At 35.2% G+C, this 22,639-nt stretch overlaps 1 protein-coding gene across 1 annotated transcript in view; it reads left to right on the top strand.

Annotated features, from left to right (window-relative positions):
- Nucleotides 1–22,639, top strand: part of LOC148941962 (uncharacterized) — a 176,939-nt gene that overhangs the window by 41,930 nt on the left and 112,370 nt on the right. The window contains exon 4 of the mRNA XM_089103617.1: nucleotides 20,064–20,284. Within this exon, the coding sequence (XP_088959743.1) occupies nucleotides 20,064–20,284 (221 nt within the window). The remainder of the gene's footprint in view (nucleotides 1–20,063; nucleotides 20,285–22,639) is intronic.

Below are 22,639 nucleotides of genomic sequence, written 5' to 3'. Positions count from 1 at the left end.
TGACGCATAGATTTTCGGGGAAATACCTGAAAATTCGGGGATAGTGCAAGCCCTGCTTGATTTCTAATCAGGAAAATCGAAATACTAAACCACATGAAAAGGAAAAGCTCCGACTTTGTGGTTGACTCAATAAAGAATTGCCGCAAAATTAACTTAAAGTTGACCGAAAGCCGCCACCTCTGCCGGCGGCGGCGTGCCTGCGGTGCGCCGGTGTCGTTGCGACACTTTGGTGGCGGTCTACCGGGCCTCTCGTCAGCGGCGTTCGGTCGATCCACCGGCGTGGCGTCGGGGTGTAATCGTATCGAACCAATTGTAGTAGAACATCGGGAGATGGCTCATTCGAACAAAAATTAAAAGCTCTAGTGTCCTTTTTAAGTGACCAAAAATATTGGAGGACAACTAGTCCACCTTCCACGCCCCCTTTTTACCTAAACTCGTCCGATCAAGATTTTGAGATATCCATTTTGTTCAGCATAGTTTGAAGGTCCAATAACTTTGTCTTTGGAAATAGCAGGATCCCCCATATTCCCTAGGGAAAGGTATTTAAGCTATAAAATTTGCCCATTATTTACGAAAGTATGCATGCGTTTTTCGGGGGGGGGGGTGTGAATTTTCGCTGTGAGGATTTTCCACGGGGAAAATTTTGCATAGAGAAGGAAGTTTCCGGGGTGGTTAACAATTCAGAGGAGATTTTACACTGGGGGAATTGGCCAGAATTTCTATACAAAGTTCTTTTTATGTGTCTTACTTTCTCTTTGACGAATCAATTTTACGTGTGGAGATGTTAATGGTAATTGTTCTGGGTAAATTTTCACCGGGATTGAATTGTCTGGAAGATTTTTCCGCGGGGAGGGGGGATTTTTTCAAAGAGGCGAAAAAACCATTTGAAAGCCAAACAGAAATCATAGCGTAGGCCTATATGAAGGGGTTTGTACCCTCTTCAGCACCTCACTCTTTACGCTAAAGTTTGAATGTTGTCCCAATTCTTTAAGAATGACTCCTGAAACACAAGGGTTGTTTAATTAGAACAATAAGAAGCTTATTTAAAATACAAAAAAAAAATTTAGCTTGAAGAGCAGGTATTAGAAGGGGGCACCCCCCCCCCCTCATATATGTAATAATTTCTGTTTGTTTTAAGTTTTAATGTTGCTTGTACTTTCAGTTGAAAAAAAAACTTTTTTTTTTGTTTCAATTTAATATAGAAGCAAACCGAGCATACATCAGGATGAAAAGATTTGTCTTTGTTTCATTGGGCGACCTGAAATCTGGCTGCCGAAGTGAAATTCGACCGCTGGCCGAAACTAGCTGTAACTATCAGCTGTCTACTATCAGTATCAACCGTTGATGAACGATGTTTTATAATCATTGCCTTCATCTTGTATTTCTAGTAACAAGCAAGACAATGCGATTCTATAAACCTGAAACACTAATTTAAGTAGAAATAAAACTATAAACTCATAATATGAGTTTAGATTAAAATCCAAAAGCAATAAAAAAAAATGTTTTAGCTATAAGATGTTTCCAGTTTATCTCTCTGACCATAAGTAATATTGATAAATCGGGTCCCACATTATTATCTCGGGTCCCACATTATTATCTCTTTCGGAAGATTCTATCTGAGCCAGCTTTTAAAAAAGTTAATCTATACAAGGCAAATGCGCTGACAATTATACAAAGATTGATACAGCCAAGGGGTTGCCCACTTAGCTGTCTAAAATTGAGGTATTGAAGTGGAACTGATGACATGGAGCATAAACATGGAGCTGTTTGCAGGTTGTGGTGTACAGAAGAAGGGCTAGAGACACAGAGAAATAGCACAAAGAACTCTAGGATGCAGAAATCGATCAGCGGTAATCAGGCCATAGGTCATGCTAGTCATTGTATACAGCTGATATAAAAAGGAAGAAAAGTCATTCGAGAGCTGGAATGGCGGTGAAAAAAAAACGCTTTTTTACAGTTAGTAATTGATAGCCTTTCAATGTCTTGTCAGTATTGACTAAATGATAAAGGAGATAGTAATTGCAAGAGAGACATGTAATTAATTAATGAATGTCAAGCTTCGAGTCATCTTACATAATCTTGACTAGTCACGAATAACGCAGGTTGTGAAAATGACGTGCCAGCAATATATCAGGAACAACTGAGGGTATTAAGTTGAAGCTTTCAGGGCATGTTGAGGAGGATGTTGAACTAATGACAGAAAGTATGTGCATAATATTAAGACTCAGTCGTACTGCTACTAGGCCTACTACTACTTGCAACAGCTACTACTAATTGCGACTGCTATTACTACATGTAGCTGTGACTATTTGCATCTGAGACTGTAACTGTAACTACTTGTGACTGCTTCTGGTTTCAACAGCACACGCAACTACTTGCGACTACTTGCAACTGAGACTATTGGCAACTGAGGCAACTTGCGAATAAGACTACTTTTGATTTCAGATGCGAATACTTGCGACAGCGACTGTGACTACTAGTGACTGTGACTGCTCACGACAACAACTTATACTGCTTGTGACTGTGACTGTAGCTGCTTGTGACTTTGACTGCGAGTACTTGTGACTGCGACTACTTGGGACTGTGACTGGCAATATTTGCGTCTTCGACTAATTGCGACAGGGACTTTACTACTTGCGACAGTGACTACTTCAATTAGAACTGGGACTACTTGTGACAGCGACTGGACTAATCTCGAATACTTGCAATTACAACTGAGACTATTTACTCTGAGACGTATTGTCGCTACGACTACTTGCGACTGAAACTGTAATTTCTTGTGATTGCGACAGTGACTGCACGCAACTGCGACTGTGAGAACTAGTGACTGCAACTGCTCTCTAATTACGATTATCACAACTTACAACGGGGATTCCGACTGTTTGATATGGTTACTACTTTTTACTTTGACTAATTGTGACAGTAACTATTTATGGAACTATTTATGAGTACAGCTGATTGTAACTGTAACTATTTGTGGCTGCGACTGCAACTGTTTGTGACAGTAACTGCGACTTCTTGTGACTACAACTACTCGTAACTACTACGTAGACACTTTTGAAGACCACACTGCCTTTCCAAGATGATAAATAAAAGTTCAAATAGGGATAAAATCCTTTAAATAGACAGCGACAAAATTCGCAAAAAATACTAGATATTTCGGTCACACATGCAGTGACCGTCATCAGTAGTAATACTAAACTAAAAAAATTAAAAATAATAATTTATATTTAAAATAAAATAACTACATGTTTAATAATCTTGTTCTTTCCAAAGCAAAAACGCAAGCGAGTCTCTTTGACCTTCCTGTATCCGGTTCGTTAGCATGCATTGAGCTAACACTTGGACAGAGGTTAGTCGCACTGGGTGAATTGAACTTTACTTTATTTGACTTTAATAAATTATCGTAAATAGAGTTCAAACCAAATTCACACGTGTCTCTATTTAAAGCCATATTTTTAAATAAAATTTTGTTAATTTCAATATGTTCGCGAAAATTTTGCTTTAAACCCTGGTCCCTAGAAATCAAAGAGACATTATCGAACAAATTAAAATTGTCTGGAGAATCAAAAATATGTTCCGAAAGGGCTGACGTCAAATCCTCAGGTTTAGAATTTTACTTTAAAGCCGATGAAATAGAGTCTTGATGCTGTAGTAATCTCATTTCCAAATTCTGGCTAGTGCGTCCCACATATGATCTTCCGCAAGTACATGGGATCTGATAGACTCCACTTTGATGCCCCATTGAATCTAGATCCTTCCCAGAATTTAAAAAACTACCCAAAGTATTACTGCTCTTTAAGTAGTAATACTTTGGGCATTATCTGAATTGTTTCCAAGACTTCCTTAGAAATCTCTAGAAACTTTTTTCTTCTTTTTGAAAAAGTCTGGTTAATTCACCACTCTGGATACATGTTACTTATTAGAATTTTTCTTAGAAAAGACAACTCCTCTTCAAAAAATTTTGAAGAACTAACCAGATCTTTAGTATTTGCTCTCCGAAATTGTTTGAGGAGTTGTCTTTTCTAAGAAAAATTACAACGAAGAGGAGTAGGGCTACTACCCCCTATGGCTTTTTTTTTAGATCAGAATATCTTTTGCACTTTACGAAAAAAATAAACTTTTTCTCTTTCATTAACCTAAATTTGTTGAGATTTCCAGGAATCAAAATCAATGAATGTTAAACTATTAATCCACATTCGATAGTTCTTGTCAGTAGAGTTGACCTTTTGAATTCTATGGCCCCTCCGTACCAAACAGGTTTTTCTGGTAGTCCTATTCTACAGGTCATTACACATTTGCCAAGAGATTTACGCAATTTAAGGACAAGTTTTTCTGACGCAGATTTCTAGGTCATGATCTACACGTTTTTTTTTTAGGTTAAATCCAGGGTCATTTATCTGTAAGTCGATTAGATAGGTTGTTTTTTTTAAACTTGGCTAATAGGTTTTTAAACATATTACTACGAAAGCTACATACATTCCATTTTTGGAACTAGGAGCGAGATTGAATGATGCTATCAGATTGGTTTCGTTTCATGGATTCATTAATAGAAGGACTAATGTTTTTGAAAAGGGTAATTACTTCTTTAGTTTATGAGATTTGTGAGTTTTTTGTGAAAAGGTATTTCCGTAAAGGTATTGCGATGGTTAAGAATGTCTCACGAGTAATTAAAGAATGGGATGCTTGCATCAACAATACAAAGAATATGCTCAGATACTTAATAGATTTGACGCCTACAAGAGACATTGGTAGAAGGTATTCAATAGCTTAATTGAAAAGTAACGATAAAATGACATTGTGACTTGACCTAGCTTTACCTCGCCGATGAGATCTGTATAATACACAAGTGATGATTTGCACAGTGTTGGCAATTTTAAATAGTTTAGAAATAAGAAAAATTAACAAGAAATGGCTGAAAAGTGTTTTGAGGGAGTTGAGTTGCACGAGGGTTCAGTTACATGCGGATTCAGTTACACGGGGATTAGTTAAATGGGGTCGAGTCGCACGGAGGTTCAGTGGGACAGGGGTTCGGTTATACAGGGGATCAGTTCCATGGGGGGGTTCAGTTGTCCAGGGTTTCGGTTATACAGGGGTTCAGTTACATGGGGGGTTCAGTTATTTTTTATGATTTTGTGTGTTTTCGCAAGAAAATAACTGGTCGTTTAGCAAACTTAGCCATAGCTACCTGAAACTCTGCATAAATATCTTCATTTTTAATCTAATTGCATAGCTAGTAAAGGAACATTGAACATTTTTTCTGATTTTGTGTGACCACCCGGCGCCCCAAAGGCTCCTGAGCCTCCATTATAATACTTTTTAAGGCTTGATTATATCTTTTCAGAACAAATTATTATTTTAGGGGATTATTTCGGTGAAACAATTAGAGATATTTTAACGGTGTTGTGAGATCCCTTACCACAACCCCAAAGGGATCCAATCCTCCCACCCCCCACCCGAAGGAAGCCCCACGCCCGTCAAGGTTCTCTGGACCCTCCAACGCCCCCCGGCCCCCCCATGCCTCCTGAGTCCCCCAATATAACACTTTTTTAGGCTTTATTATATCTTTTCAGAACAAACTATTATTTCGGGGAATTATTTCGGCGAAACAGTTAGAGACATTTTAAGAGATGATTTTAGAAACGGACTTGAGGATGAAACTCTGTGGTCGTTATAATACACAAGTTCCATTTGAACGGTGGTGTGAGGTCCCCTACCACAATCCCAAAGGGCTCCGATCCCCCCACCCCCACCCCGAAGGAAGCCCCCGGACAGCAAAAGTTCTCTGGACCCCCAAAAGACCCCCGGCACCCCCGATGTCACCTGAGTCCCCCATTATAATACTTTTTAAGGCTTTATTATATCTTTTCAGAACAAATTATCATTTTAGGGAATTATTTCGGTGAAACAGTTAGAGAAATTTTAAGAGGGTTGTGAGGTCCCTTACCACAACCCCAAAGGGCTCCGATCCCCCCACCCCAACCCCTAAGGAAGCCCCCGGACAGCAAAGGTTCTCTGGACCCCCACAGGACCCCCGGTACCCCTATGCCTCCTGAGTCCCCCATTATAATACTTTTTAAGGCTTTATTATATCTTTTCAGAACAAATTATTATTTTAGGGAATTATTTCGGTGAAACTCTGTGGTCTTTATAATACACAAGTTACATTTGAACGGTATTGTGAGGTCCCTTAGCACAACCCCAAAGGGCTCCGACGCCCCTACCCCCCACCACCAGGACGCCCCCGGACCACAATTGTTCTCAGGACCATTACCGGGCTCCCAATGCCCTCATGACTCCGGAGCCCCCCATGATAATACTTTTTAAGGTTTTTTTATGTATTGTCAGAAACTATGATTAATTTAGTGAACTATTTATATAAAACAGTAAGAGACATTTTAAAAGATGATTTTAGAATAGGATTTGAGGGTGAAACTCCGTGGTCGTTATAGTCCACAAGTTCCATTTGAACAGTGTTGTGAGATCCCCTTACCGCAAACCCAAAGGGCTCCGATCCCCCACCCCAACCCCGAAGGAGCTCCCGGTCCTCAAAGGTTCTCTAGGCTCCCAAATGGGCCCCCCGCGCCCCAAAGACTCCCGAACCTCCATTATAATACCTTTTAAGGCTTTATTATATATTTTCAGAACAAATTATTATTTTAGGGAATTAGTTCGGTGAAACAGGTCCTCATAGGTGTTTGCTTTCTTAAACATATAGTTTGGTATTAATACTTTGCTATTTCAAGCTTTTTTGAGCTAAGGTTTCTTAGTATTTTATAGGTGTGTGTTGTCTGAAACTTATGATTTGAGGTATTTTATTTGCTATTTCAGGCTTTTCGTAACCAGATTTCTTAGTCTTTCGTAAATATTTGGTGTCTGAAACCTATGATTTGGGATGTGTTGGTTGTTATTTTTTGACTTTTCTGAGCTGGATTTCTTAGCCTTTTATAGGTGTGCGTTGACTGAAACCTATGATTTGGGAATGAGTGGTTTGCTATTTTTGACTTTTCTGAGTTAGATTTCTTAGCATTTCATAGGTGTGTGCTTTCAGAAAATTATGGTTTGGGAGGTGTAGTTTGCTTTTTGGACTTTTCAGAGCTAGGATTCTTAGTCCCTCATAGGTGTTTGTTGTCTGAAACTTCTAGTTTGGGATGAGTAGTTGGATATTTCAGACTTTTCTAAGCTAAGGTTTCTTAGTATTTCGTAGGTGAAGCTTCCACGTCAGTTTTAAGTTCACCAAGACATAAAAAATTTAAAGTTCAGTTCTAATTTTTCTATAGAAGATAGGAAGATTTATACTATTAATGTGATTATTTTCTATGAAGATAGAAAGTTTAACTTTAATTCTAAATTTTCTTAAATTCAGTTCCGACTTTTCTCAAAGAGATGAGAAAATTTTAAGTTCAATTCAAAATTTTGTCGACAAAGTCAAGGAAAGTTCAAGTTCCATACAGAATTTTACCAAAGAACACAATTCAATTCTAATTTATCCAGAGATAATAAAAATCTTCCACTTAAGTTCTTTATTTCACAAAGACATAAAGAAATTTAAAGTTCATTTCTAAATTTTTCAGTGGAAGATAGAAAAATTAATACCATACTTGGGAATATTTTCACGGACGATAAAAAGTTCTAGTTCAATTTTAAATTTTCTCAATGATGTGAAGAAAAGTTCAAGTTCCCTACTGAATTTTACCAAAGAACACACTTCAATTCTAATTTATCCAGAGAAAATAAAAATCTTCCACTTAAGTTCTTTATTTCACAAAGACATAAAGAAATTTATTCCGTGTGGTTGTTCTTTACTTAGTACTCATTAAGAACGAAATTTTTGTTATAAATAAGTACTTCTTGTATCTTTTAAAATATCTTTACGGGGTTTGAGAGACTCCGTTGCCTGATTCCGTGTGGTTTTTCTTTACTTGATACCAATAAAAAACAAAATTTAGGATTTCTGTTAAATAAATAATTCTTATAAATTTTAAAATAGCTTTAAGGGATTTGAGAGACTCTGTAATGCAATAGTTTTTCAGTAAAGCCACTTGATATCCTAAAATTGTTTAATTCAAACTTTTTAAAAACTTCGAAATTTTTCAACTTCATTTTTTTTTTTCTTTTTGTACATAACTTAAAATGTCAAAATATGCTTACAGTTCTAACAATTGCGCGCTGTGATTGGTCAGAAACACGATGTGACTTTCCCACTGGTATTCTAGGACCGGTTAATGACACTACCTAATCTATTGTTTGTATGAAATCAGTATTTTTACGCAGTGGAATGATAAACACATAAGTCATATCTTTAAAAAAAAGTGAACATGGAGCATTTTAATAAAGTGTGTTTACATAACAAGGTTATTGTAGCATTGAATGCCGGAAAAGAAAAGTATTTAAACTTTGAAACAAGTACAGGTGGTAGGACTATTGGAAATGTATGCATGCATTGTCATGACAGTAAGGAATTAAATTTCTTTGGAATCCCGAAAAAATTCAACTCTTATGTTGGTGGTTATGTGAGATTGAGATCTCCAGAGATGATTGCACTAAAAGAGAATGCCAACATAAAAATAATCATTATGATAGAGGACAACTCCTTGTTACTTTTGTAGGTAACACATTACCTACTGATACATCCAATCGTCACCTTTCGGGTATTAGTATTCAATGAAAAATCAATAAAAGAAAGGCCTACTCTTCTACTAATATCGTAAACCATATCTTGTCTACGTGCCGAAACTGTTACCTGTGTAAAAATAATTTGATAATAGACAGTGAAACTGCCAGAAAAATAAAAAGGGCATTGTCAGAAAATATCACTATGGGATATAAAGATGAATCGATGAAAAACAAAGCACCTACAAACGTTACTGTCATTGATCACACTGCCATTGAACCAAATAATACCAAAAACGAAAAGCATATTGGGCCTGTTAATGACACACCACTAAATACTGTGTGTGAATCAAAATAGAATAACGATTATTCTACTGATTCCGATCTCTGAAAAGACAATATCTATAAGATAAAGATAGAACATGTTAAACTATTTTATACAAAATATCCAAAATTTTCAAAAGTTTATCATAGATATTAATAGTGTATAATAATATGTTTATTTTATTAATATTCTACAGAGCATTATTTCTTTAAAAATATATTTTGCATTAAATTGTTATGTGTTCATTTTAGAGTAAGCTAGCATATCAAACGTTTAGAATGTCGAATAAAACGTCGGAGATTTAAAAAAAGAATTTGTATACATCTATTGTCAGACACATGGGATAACATTGACAAAATCTTGCTATCAGAATAATTAAATTATTTATCAACATCCGTTAATGGATATCTCATTATGAAAAAATTGTAAGTAAGTAAGTAAGTAAGTAACAAACTCTTTCTTGAATTCACCTCTTTGTTACACAATACAGAAATTTAATTAAGGAAATTATGAAAAAAAATTGTAAGTAAGCAAGAAATTATGAAGAAATTCTCAGTAAGTAACAATTTCTTTCTTGAAGTCAACTCTTGGATACACAATAGGAAAATTACATCCAAGAAATTATGAAAATATTTGTAAGTAAGTAACAAACTCTTTTTGTTTTCACCTATTGGATATACAGTACAGATACTTCATTCAAGAAATTATGAAAAAATTGCTAATAAGTAACTTTTTTTTTCTCTTTATCACAAAAAATTTTCACTTAGCTACACGATGTAGAAATTTAATTCAGAATACTTTTATTCATTTCATGAAATTATGAAGGAATTGTAAGTTAGCAACAATAGCTTTCTTGAATTCGCTTCCTGGACACAATACAGATATTTAATTCAAGAAATCATAATAAAATCGCAAGTAAGTAATAAAGTCTTTATTGTTTTCACCTATTGGATACACAATACTGAAATTTCATTCAAGAAATTATGAAGGAATTGTAAATAGGTAACACACTCATGTTACCTCATGGATACACAATGCAGAAATTTTATTTAATAAACTATCAAAAATTGTAAGTAAGTAGCATATTCTTTCTTCAATTCGCCTCCTGGGTAAATACAAAAGACAGTTAATTAAAAAAATTATGAGAAAATTGTAAGTAAGTAGTAAATTCCTTCTTAAATTCACCTGCTGGATAAACAAAAAGGACGTTTCGTTGAAGAAATTGTGACAAAATTCCAAGAAAGTAACGAACTCTTTACTGATTTCATAAGTTAGCTACACGATTTAGAAATTCAATTTGAGAAACTAGGAAAAAATTCTCTGTAGGTCGTTGTTTCTTTCTCGAATTTTAATCCGTGTTGCACTATGTGGATCTTTCATTTGCTAAGTTATGAAAAAATTGTAGGCAAGTAACAAACTCTTTCCCGAATGCACTTCTTGGATAAACAATGCAGAAATCTCATTTAAGAAACTATGAAAAAATTGTAAATAAGTAATAAATTATTCCTTGAAGTCACCTCATGGATACGCAATACATACATTTAATTGAGGAAATTATTAAAAAATTGTAAATAAGTTTCAAATTCCTTCTTGAATTACCCTGCGTGATATAAGAAAAGACATTTCGTTAAATAAACTATGACAAAATTCTAAGTTAGTAAAAAACTCTTAATTGTTTTCACGACTTAGATATACGATGCAGAAATTTAATTCAAGATATTATGAAGAAATTCTCAGTAAGTAACAAGATCTTTTTTTGATTTCACCTCTTGGATACACAGTACAGATACTTCATTCAAAAAACTATGAAAAAATCGCAAGTAAGTAACTTTTTTTTTCTCTTTATCACAAACAATTTTCACTTACCTACACGATGTAGAAATTTAATTCAAGAAATTATGAAAAAATTCTCAGTAAGTAACAATTTCTTTCTTGAAGTCAACTCTTGGATACACAATTCGGAAATTTCACTCAAGAAACTATGAAAATATTTGTAAGTAAGTAACAAGCTCTTTATTGATTTCACCTCTTGAATGTACAGTACAGATACTTCATTCAAGAAACGTGATTAAACACGTTTTGAAACTACATGCTATTTGCTTGCCTTTCCTTGGCACGTTTCCAAATGAGCGGGGATTCCCCACCGGTTCCTACACATTGCAAAAAAGTGAGATGTACGAAAACTCCACGTTTTCAACCAGTCTGGTTTTTTAGCTAAATCTTTGGAAAGAGCCCAGCCTCTATTTCTGAACGTTTTAAGTTTTGATGTTAGTGTTGTCAGTCAAAAGCTATGACCTTGAGAAAAAAGCTTGAGAAAATTGCCTTATTATCAAAAAATGGGAGAAACATCCTCCAAACGTCGACAGGACTGCCCCCCCTCCAGTGCTGTCTTGGATCTGTTGAATAAAATAAACAAAGTCGACCGAGCTGTATTTCATTTTTTTAAGGTTCATTTAGACGAGGTTTCGTGGGCGCACGTATCTTGAACGAAATGTCTTTTTGTTTATTCAGCATGTGAATTCAAGAAAGAATTTGCTACTTACTTACAATTTTTTCATAATTTCTTTAATGAACTGTCTTTTTTATTTACCCAGGAGGCGAATTGAAGAAAGAATTTGCTACTTACTTACAATTTTTGATTATTTATTAAATGAAATTTCTGCATTGTGTATCCATGAGGTAACATGAGTGTGTTACCTATTTACAATTCCTTCATATTTTCTTGAATGAAATTTCAGTATTGTGTATCCAATAGGTGAAAACAATAGACTTTATTACTTACTTGCGATTTTATTATGATTTCTTGAATTAAATATCTGTATTGTGTCCAGGAAGCGAATTCAAGAAAGCTATTGTTACTAACTTACAATTCCTTCATAATTTCATGAAATGAATAAAAGTATTCTAAATTAAATTTCTATATCGTTTAGCTAAGTGAAAATTTTTTGTGATAAAGAGAAAAAAAAAGTTACTTACTTGCAATTTTTTCATAATTTCTTGAATGAAGTATCTGTACTGTATATCCAAGAGATGAAAACAAAAAGAGTTTGTTACTTACTTAAAAATATTTTCATAATTTCTAGGATGTAATTTTCCTATTGTGTATCCAAGAGTTGACTTCAAGAAAGAAATTGTTACTTACTGAGAATTTCTTCATAATTTCTTGCTTACTTACAATTTTTTTTCATAATTTCCTTAATTAAATTTCTGTATTGTGTAACAAAGAGGTGAATTCAAGAAAGAGTTTGTTACTTACTTACTTACTTACTTACAATTTTTTCATAATGAGATATCCATTAACGGATGTTGATAAATAATTTATTCATTCTGATAGCAAGATTTTGTCAATGTTATCCCATGTGTCTGACAATAGATGTATGCAAATTCCTTTTTTACATCTCCGACGTTTTATTAGACATTCTAAACGTTTGATATGCTAGCTTACTCTAAAAATAATGAACACAAAACAATGTAATGCATAATATATTTTTAATGAAATAGTGCTATGTAGAATATTAATACAAAAAATATATTATGATACACTATTAATATCAATGATTAACTTTGGACATTTTGAATCTGTTCCATAAAATAGTTCACCATGTTCTCTCTTGATATTATAGCTATTGTCTTCTCTTAGTTCGTAATCATTAGAATAATCATTATTCCATTTTGAGTCATACACAATTTTTACTGGTGTGTCATTAAAAGTCCCAATATGCTTTTCGTCTTTGGTATTATTTGTTTCAATGACTGTTTGATCAATGACAGTAACGTTTGTAGTTGCTTTGTTTTTCACCGACTCATCTTTATATTCCATAGTGATATTTTCTGACATTGCCCTTTTTATTTTACTGGCAATTTCAATTTCTATTATCACATTATTTTTAAACAGGTAACAATTTCGGCACGTAGACAACATATGGTTTACGACATTAGTAGAAGAGTAGGCCTTTCTTTTATTGACCTTTCGTTGAATGCTAATACCCGAAAGGTGACGATTGGATGTATCAGTAGGTAATGTGTTACCTGCAACAGTAGCAAGGAGTTGTCCTCTACCATCAATGATTATTTTATGTTGGCATTCTCTTTGAGTGCAATCATCTCTGGAGATCTCAATGTCGCATAACCACCAACATAAGAGTTGAATTTTTTCGGTATTCCAAAGAAATTTAATTCCTTACTGTCATGATAATGCATGCATACATTTCCAATAGTGCTACCACCTGTACTTGTTTCAAAGTTTAAATACTTTTCTTTGTCGGCATTCAATGCTACAATAACCTTGTTATGTAAACACACTTTATTAAAATGCTCCATCTTCACTTTTTTTTTAAAGATATGACTTATGTGTTTATCGTTCCACTGCGTAAAAAATACTTATTTCATACAAACAATAGATTAGGTAGTGTCAATAACCGGTCATAGAATACCAGTGGGAAAGTCACATCGTGTCTCTGACCAATCACAGAGCGCAATCGTTAGAACTGTAAGCATATTTTGACATTTTAAGTTATGTACAAAAAGAAAAAAAATAAATGAAGTTGAAAAATTTCGAAGTTTTAAAAAGTTTGAATTAAACACTTTTAGGATATCAAGTGTCTTTACTGAAAAACTATTGCATTACAGAGTCTCTCAAATCCCGTAAAGCTATTTTAAAATGTATAAGAATTATTTATTTAACAGAAATCCTAAATTTTGTTTTTAATGGGTATCAAGTAAAGAAAAACCACACGGAATCAGGCAACAGAGTCTCTCAAACTCCGTAAAGTTATTTTAAAAGATACAAGAAGTACTTATTTATAACAAAAATTTCGTTCTTAATGAGCACTAAGTAAAGAACAACCACACGGAATAAATTTCTTTATGTCTTTGTGAAATAAAGAACTTAAGTGGAAGATTTTTATTTTCTCTGGATAAATTAGAATTGAATTGTGTTCTTTGGTAAAATTCAGTAGGGAACTTGAACTTTTCTTCACTTCTTTGAGAAAATTTAAAATTGAACTAGAAATTTTTATCTTCAGTGAAAATATTCACAAGTATGGTATTACTTTTTCTATCTTCCACTGAAAAATTTAGAATTGAACTTTAAATTTCTTTATGTCTTTGTGAAATAAAGAACTTAAGTGGAAGATTTTTATTTTCTCTAGATAAATTGGAATTGAATTGTGTTCTTTGGTAAAATTCAGTAGGGAACTTGAACTTTCCTTGACTTCGTTGAGAAAATTTTGAATTGAACTTTAAATTTTCTCATCTCTTTGAAAAAAGTCGGAACTGAATTTAAGAAAATTTAGAATTAAAGTGAAACTTTATATCTTCATAGAAAATAATCACAATAATATTATAACTCTTCCTATCTTCGATTAAAAAATTAGAACTGAACTTTAAATGTTTTATGTCTTGGTGAATTTAAAACTGACGTGGAAGCTTCACCTAAGAAATACTAAGAAACCTTAGCTCAGAAAAGTCTGAAATATCCAACTACTCATCCCAAACTAGAAGTTTCAGACAACAAACACCTATGAGGGACTAAGAATCCTAGCTCTGAAAAGTCCAAAAAGCAAACTACACCTCACAAACCATAATTTTCTGAAAGCAAACATCTATGAAATGATAAGAAGTCTAACTCAGAAAAGTCAAAAATAGCAAAAAACTCATTCGCAAATCATAGGTTTCAGTCAAAACACACCAATGAAAGGCTATGAAATCCAGCTCAGAAAAGTAAAAAAATAGCAACCCACACATCCCAAATCATAGGTTTCAGACACCACACACCTACGAAAGACTAAGAAATCTGGTTATGAAAAGTCGGAAATAGCAAATAGCATATCTCAAATCATAAGTTTCAGACAACACACACCTATGAAATACCAAGAAACCTCAGCTCAAAAAAGCTTGAAATAGCAAACTATTCATCCCAAACTATAGGTTTAAGACAACAAACACCTATGAGGGCCTGTTTTACCGAAGTAGTTCCCAAAAATAATAATTTGTTCTGAAAATATATATTAACAGAATAAAAATTTTGATCTGGGAGGCTGGGGAGTCTTTGGGGCGCCGGGGGCCCCTGTGGTACCCTTGAGACACGTGAAGACGGAGAGGGTTCGGTCATAGGTGATTGTGGGTATAAGAGCCCTGGGCGGTTGCAGTACTGAGACTTCACAGCACTGTAAAATTATACCTTGTGCAGTATAGCAACAACATAAGAACATAATCAGGTCGTTTTTTAAAATCATTTTTTACAATAGCTCTAAATGTTTCACCGACATAATTCCCTAAAATAATAATTTGTTCTGAAAAGATATAATAAAGCCTTAAAAAGTATTATAATGGGAAACTCAGGAGGCATCGGGGCACCGGGGGTCCTTTGGGGGTCCAGAGAACCTTTGCTGTCCGGGGGCTTCCTTCGGGGCTGGGGGGGGGGGATCGGAGCCCTTTGGGGTTGTGTTAAGGGACCTCACAACACCGTTCAAATGGAAATTTTGTATTATAACGACCACAGAGTTTCACCCAAATAATTCCCTAAAATAATAATTTGTTCTGAAAAGATATAATAAAGCCTTAAAAAGTATTATAATGGGGGACTCAGGAGGCATCGGGGCGCCGGGGGTCCTTTGGGGGTCCAGATAACATTGGCGGTCGGAGGGCTGCCTGGGGGGTGGGGGGGGGGGGATTGGAACCCTTTGGCGTTTTGGTAAGGGACCTCACGACCCTCTTAAAATGTCTTTAACTCTTTCACAAAAACAATTCCCTAAAATACTAATTTGTTCTGAAAAGATATAATAAAGCCTTAAAAAGTATTATAATGGGGGACTCAGGAGACATCGGGGGCGCCGGGGGTCCTTTGAGGGTCCAGATAACCTTTGCTGTCCGGGGGCTTCCTTCGGGGTTCAAATGGAACTTGTGTATTATAACGACCACAGAGTTTCACCCTCAAGTCCTTTTCTAAAATCATCTCTTAAAATGTCTCTAACTGTTTCACCAAAATAATTCCCTAAAATAATAATTTGTTCTGAAAAGATATGATAAAGCCTTAAAAATTATTATAATGGGGGACTCAGGAGGCAGCGTGGCGCCGGGAAGCCTTTGCGGGTCGAGAGACCCTTTGCTGTTGTGGGGTTGCATTCGGGTGGGGAGGGAGAGGCGTGGAGCCCTTTGGGGTTGTGGCAAAGGATCTCACAACACCGTTCAAATGTCTCTAACTGTTTCACCGAAATAATTCCCTAAAATAATAATTTGTTCTGAAAAGATATAATAAAGCCTTAAAAAGTATTATAATGGAGGCTCATGAGTCTTTGGGGTGCCGGTTGGTCACACAAAATCAGAAAAAATGTTCAATGTTCCTTTAGTAGCTATGCAATTAGATTAAAAATGAAGATATTTATGCAGAGTTTCAGGTAGCTATGGCTAAGTTTGCTAAAAGACCAGTTATTTTCTTGCGAAAACACATAAAATCATAAAAAATAACTGAATCCCCCATGTAACTGCCCCCCGGTATAACCGACACCCCGTCCAACTGAACCCCCCCGGTAACTGAACCCCTGTATCACCGAAACCCGGTACAACTGAATCTCCGTGCTCCTCGACCTCATTTAATTAATCCCCGTGTAACTGAATCCGCATGTAACTGAATCCTCGTGCAACTCAACTCCCCCAAAACACTTTTCAGCCATTTCTTGTTAATTTTTTTTATTTCTAAACTATTTAAAATTGACAACACTGTGCAAATCATCACTTGTGTATTATACAGACTACATCGGCGAGGTAAAGCTAGGTCAAGTCACAATGTCATTCTATCGTTACTTTTCAATTAAGCTATTGAATACCTTCTACCAATGTCTCTTGTAGGTGTCAAATCTATTAAGTATCTGAGCATATTCTTTGTATTGTTGATGCAAGCATCCCATTCTTTAATTACCCGTGAGGCATTCTTAACCATCGCAATACCTTTACGCAAATACCTTTTCGCAAAAAATTCGCAAATCTCGTAAACTAAAGAAGTAATTACCCTTTTCAAAAACATTAGTCGTTCTATTAATGAACCCATGAAACGAAACCAGTCTTATAGCATCAAACAATCTCACTCCTAGTTCCAAAAATGGAATGCATGTAGCTTTCGTAGTAATAGGTTTAAAAACCTATTAGCCAAGTTAAAAAAAAAAAATATTAATCAACTTACAGATGAATGACTACGGATTTAACCTAAAAAAAAAACTTGTATAACAGGAACTAGAAATCTACGTCAGAAAAACTTGTCCTTAAATTGCGTAAATCTCTTAGCAAATATGTAATGACCTGTAGAATAGAATACCTGCCAGAAAAACCTGTTTGGTACGGAGGGGCCATAGAATTCAAAAGGTCAACTCTACTCTTGTCAACAATCTTGGTTGTTATGGTAACTTTATTTTTTTTTTTTTTTTTTTTGGTTATGTTAAGACAAATAAATAAAAAAAAAATATCGAAATAAAAACTGCTTTTAATAAAGCGCAAATGACGTTGTTCGTTTTTAGAAGGCGTTGACGGCGTTTGCCTTACTCCTTTTTTTGGTAATTTAAGTTTATTTTAAGTTTAACTTGATTTTTTTATTGTAATTTCTGCTCGTATAGTGTAACATTTAATTATTTATAATTTTTTGGTATGTTTTACTCTTGAATTATCATTCGACTTTATTTCTGCTCGTCTTCGGTTTAATGCAGCTCTTTACTTTTCTTTGAAAAGCTTCTTTTATTGGAAAAGTTTTCTTTTTAATTGATCACCATAAAAATCCGTCTCTTTGATGCGTGTGTCGAAACTAGTTTCCAGTTGCTATTAGGTTACAGTTGCTATAGTCTCTGATTACTTCAGTTTTGGTTTAACTCAGTTTCTCTTTCTATTAAGCCGAGTCATTTCGAGTCTCTCTCTCTCGTTACCACGAACTGTTTGACTGAGCTTGTCAAGTGGTTCCCTGACTTTTTCAGCCTTCAGTTATAAAGTAGTTAAAGAACGTCGACCCAAATCTGTACCACTGCTATGTGGCCATGAAAACCAGACTAGTTCGTCATCAATGATTGATATATCAGAATATAGAGTTTGATGAACAAAATTCCTGAAACTGACCAATGGTTTATAATCAAGCACTTACACAGGGAAAAGGGTAGATGACTCCGGCTTCCTCCTCTTCCTAGTTTAATCTTTAAACTTTCTCTAACCAATTCTTGTATTTTCAATGTTAATCGTATCTTTTCAATTTGTTATTTTTTTACTTTTTCCCCCAAAATTTCACTTCTTTACAAAATTTTGAGTGCGTCCCTGATTATTTTTTAAACTTCTTGTACAGTTTCTTTTGTGTCATAAAACGCCTAGTTGCAGATGACTTTAATTTAGCGCCCTGAGTGAGGTACTGCCTCAAAACTAGCTAGATCACCGGCCCCCATTGTTTTTAATTCAATATCCCTTGTTTAAGATGAGCCTCTTCTTCTTCTGAGCCTCTTATCTTAAAAAAGCTTTCGATTGCTCCCCGTCCCCCTCATAAACTCAGACTCAAACTCTAAAGTAAAATATCTAAGATAGGGACTACATTTTCTGCTGCTTTTAAAACTATTAGTTCCCCCATCTAGGGATTTCACATGTCCTGTGGTGGCGTTGTGGGTTTGATATCCCCTTGGTAATACAGTACCCAGAACCCGACCTCAGCTGCAGCAACAAAACGCAGTACCAACACAAGGATCTTAGTAGTCAAGAAGTGTCTTTAATCGAATACATTCATGCAAATAGAGCCTACACATAATATTGATTGCCTGTAAATATTATCTGATGTAATGCACAGTTAAATATGGTTCCGGATCACAAATCTCTTGCTATTTAGTTTTACAATTCAGCATCACAGACGATAAAAAAAAAGCTTGGCGACATTTATTAGAATGATCAAGTCTATTGTTTTAGTAATTTATTGCAACACTAAAGATATACATTTTGGTTGCTTGCTAAAAGAAAATTAAATTACGAGTGACACTTATACTTATTTAATTTTCAGAAATTTATTTTTGGTGTGGTATAAATCAGGTGCCAAAAATAAAATAACAGATGAATTTCTAGAAAGAAATGCAGAAAGTTATTGAAAAATAATGAAATCATGAAATTTAGGTGGGAGGGTGGTCTGGGCCCCTCTCCCTTGCCTGCCTCCCAGTGTTTGTGTAAGTACCTTGCAATTGTGTATCGTTTGTATTCTTCCTTTTTTTTGTACTGTGCATTGCTTTCTAAACATACTTTTCTTTTCATATCCGTAGCTTGATTTATTATTTAAAAGTAATTATAACCTTAAAGTATCAGACAACATTATTTGAGGCTCAGAATCCGCAGTTATGACAACATTATCAGTGTTCTGTTGAAATCGATTTCACTTCTTCAACGGCTTCAGAGTTCAATAAGAAATTTGTATGGCTTACAGTCAGGGTTGCTACCACGGTCAGTTCATGGTGCTATAGTCATGTGGTGCTATAGTCATGTGGTGCTACAGGTTATTTTCGGTGCTATAGTCAAAAATAGCTAATTAGAACACTTTTGTGCTATTTTAACACTATTTTAGCAGCCCTGAGCACGTGCTACAGTCCTGTACATAATAAAATAGTATTTTCGTGCAACAGGTGGCAGTCCTGGTTACAGCAGCTCTGTACAAACGTAGAGGTGTCATAGCACAACCAAGCCAAAAAAGGCAGCGCATGGCAGGATGTCACCAGTAAACGAAGCATTGTTAATTCAGCCAGAAGTGAGAATGGGGCTTGCTATGATTCCTTGAGGAATAATATTGATTAAAGTTTAAAATTGAAACTAGCAAAGGCTCACTTTCTCGATTTAAAACATAATCTTATTGATTACATTCATTATAACAAATAATGATCCATTTAGATATATGTGACTTTACTTATTGAAAGTAATTAAAAGGCAACTGCGTGCCTGCGAACTAAAATACAAACAAAGCAGTGTTATGTATATTTGAATTAAGTATGTAGCACTTTGAGAAAAAATTTAAGTGGTGCCCCCTCCCTCCAAAAACGCTCTACAAGCTAAATATTCCTCACTTGCACATAACTTCACTTCCAGGTGGGGGCAGTAAGGATACTTCTTATGCACGTCCTTTTCTTTTTAGAAATTTCCTGTATGAAAATGTCCACCCGTGAAAAATTTGTTGCTACTATAGTCAGCCCAAATGGTCAGTCCATTCAGCCACTATTTGACAGCAGACCTTCAGTTGACCCTAAGACATCTCGAGTGTGTCAAATTCTTCCAGGCAGCCGAACAGGCGTGCATAAAGTGGAAATTACTAACTTGGATAGTTGTGGTGTACAAGCATGTCCTCAAGATGGTCAGGTGAGTAAAATTGCGACTCTCATAGATATATTAATTTGAAGTAGACCACAGATAGATAACATGTTTTTTTTTTTTTTAGCTTCTTGAGTTCTTAATTCTGAATAAAGGCTTGTTTCCTGAGGAGAGTTGGTTCACTTTCAGAAATTGTGTTGGCCAGGTGACTTTCGTCACGTTTAGTGTATACCATCTGCAGCAGGCTAAAGGGTTCTGATGTGCACGAGGTTTTGCGTTTAGTCAGAGGGGATTCTATTATTTTAGGTTTCTTGGGAAAATCCACCATTCTTCCTAGCTGAGAAATGGCGGTTAATCGGCACGTGTATTAATCGGCACGTGTATAATCGGCACGTGGAAAGAAAAAAAAAATCAAAAAGGGTTGTCTTGGTCTTGAATGTGTATACTAAGAACGGGTATCCAGCATTCTCAGATTCTCCAGCATTCTTGAAAATCCAGCATTCTCAGATTCTCCAATAGAAACAGCCAAATAGGAGGACGTTTAAACGTAATCTATTAGAAGACTTCACACCGAAATCAGTTGACATGTTTGTACAAGATCAAACGTTATGTTATCCCTGAAATGTATTTCAAAAGTTGTTTAAGAGGTGGATCTCAACCGTTTTATGTAGTATGCTGAATCAAATATCACAATTGCCAAGACTTGTGGCTTATCAGGTTTAACTGGTGCTGGCAGGGGCGTCGTTTGGGGGAGGGGCAAGGAGCAGAAAATATGATTTAACTGGTGCTGCCAGGGGCGTCGTTTGGGGGTGGGGCAAGGGGCAGAAAATATGATAATTCCGCACAGTGGCTTATAAACTTCAACTTGTGCTACTAATGTTACAAACAAAATAATAATAATGGAAGGGAAGTTTGGTTTGTAAAGAGTTTAATATGAACTGTGTTTTTTGTTCTCTCTCAAACATATAAAAACAACTTTTTTTTTCGCTACTTTTCAACAAAATATCGAAGCCATTTCGGGCTGTACTATTTTTGCCATTTGCACTATTATCCATTGCTGTTATCAGGCGAAGTTATTCGGAAAAATTAAAGATTTAAAGCCTTTAAATTCCGTCTAAGGTGAAATCCGCGCAGGTATCGTATCCAGATACTCCTCCTACCCCTAAACCAGGAAAATGATGTGAAGCTCAGCACTGTATTTCTATTATTGCTGCATAGATGCACTTATTGACTTATCACCCCCCCCCCTCCCCAAAAAATTGTTTTATTCTGTTTTACTGCATAATATAATCAGTTTTAAGTATCTCGGTTCTCATCAAGATTTTGTGTTTCTGGAATTGTTCTAGCTCATACCTTTTTTGTAATGTTATTAATTTCAGAAGCAGGTTCAAGTTAAAATACTTTCTCTTTTTATAAGATCTAGTATTTCAAGTCAAGAGATTAATATATCCTGTAGACATGATTAAAATTCACTTTTGTATGCTAGGGATTATCATTATTGGGAGATATTTTAAGAGGCTAATGCTATTTCCTTTTCTTGTGAAGCTGTTATTCAAGTCCAATAAGCTGTTTTCAAGGGATTAGGCAGCAGGGTTATTTCTTGCTTATTAGAGATAAGAACCTATTGAGAAATGTCCAAAACTCATGAATGAAGAATGAGAGAGTGTCTTGGGCAGAGGCATCACTCTAAATGGGATAAGGGGGATATTTTGCCCTCCTTAGACTTCAAAAATACTTCTTTTCATATTTCCATTAAAACAAAATTATCCTCTTGATGTTGAAAAATATTTTTTTTTTTAGGATTTCCATTGAAAAGCGAAAAAATTCTTACCCTCCCTAAATTTCTATGAATTCACGCTGGATGAAAATCTGTTTTTCTTTGTGAAATCTTTTGGAACAACAACTTAAGTAGATGCACAGATGTAAAAGTAGATGTAGGCAAGATTTCTTCTGTTTTCTTTTTGCTTTTTTTAGTTACAAACGTTTCAAACCAGTTCGTGGTAACACACTTTAATTAAGGAGCGACCCGGCTCAATAGGAACCGAAACTCTAAACAACAAAATTTGATACGAATAGATACATCAAAAGAATCGGATTTTTACGCTAATTTTAAATATATAAGTTTCATCAAGTTTAGTCCTACACGTCAAAAGTTAAGAGCTTGGGAAAATTTGCCCGATTTTCAATAAACGGGGGAGACACCCCCTATAAGTCAAATCTTAAAATCACACCACCAGATTCAGCGTATCAGAGGACCCTACTGTAGAGGTTTCAAGCTTCTATCTGCAAAAATGTGAAATTTTGTATTTTTTGGCAGAAGAAAGATCACGGATGCGTGTTTATTTGTTTTTTTTTCCAGGGTTGATTGTATCGACCCACTGGTCCTAGAATGTTGCGATAGGG

This window comes from Artemia sp. Qi Xiang Cuo, chromosome 17 (genome assembly GCF_049724085.1).
Source record: "Artemia sp. Qi Xiang Cuo chromosome 17, ASM4972408v1, whole genome shotgun sequence".
Taxonomy (NCBI): domain Eukaryota; kingdom Metazoa; phylum Arthropoda; class Branchiopoda; order Anostraca; family Artemiidae; genus Artemia; species Artemia sp. Qi Xiang Cuo.
This window is presented reverse-complemented; position numbering and strand designations above follow the sequence as displayed.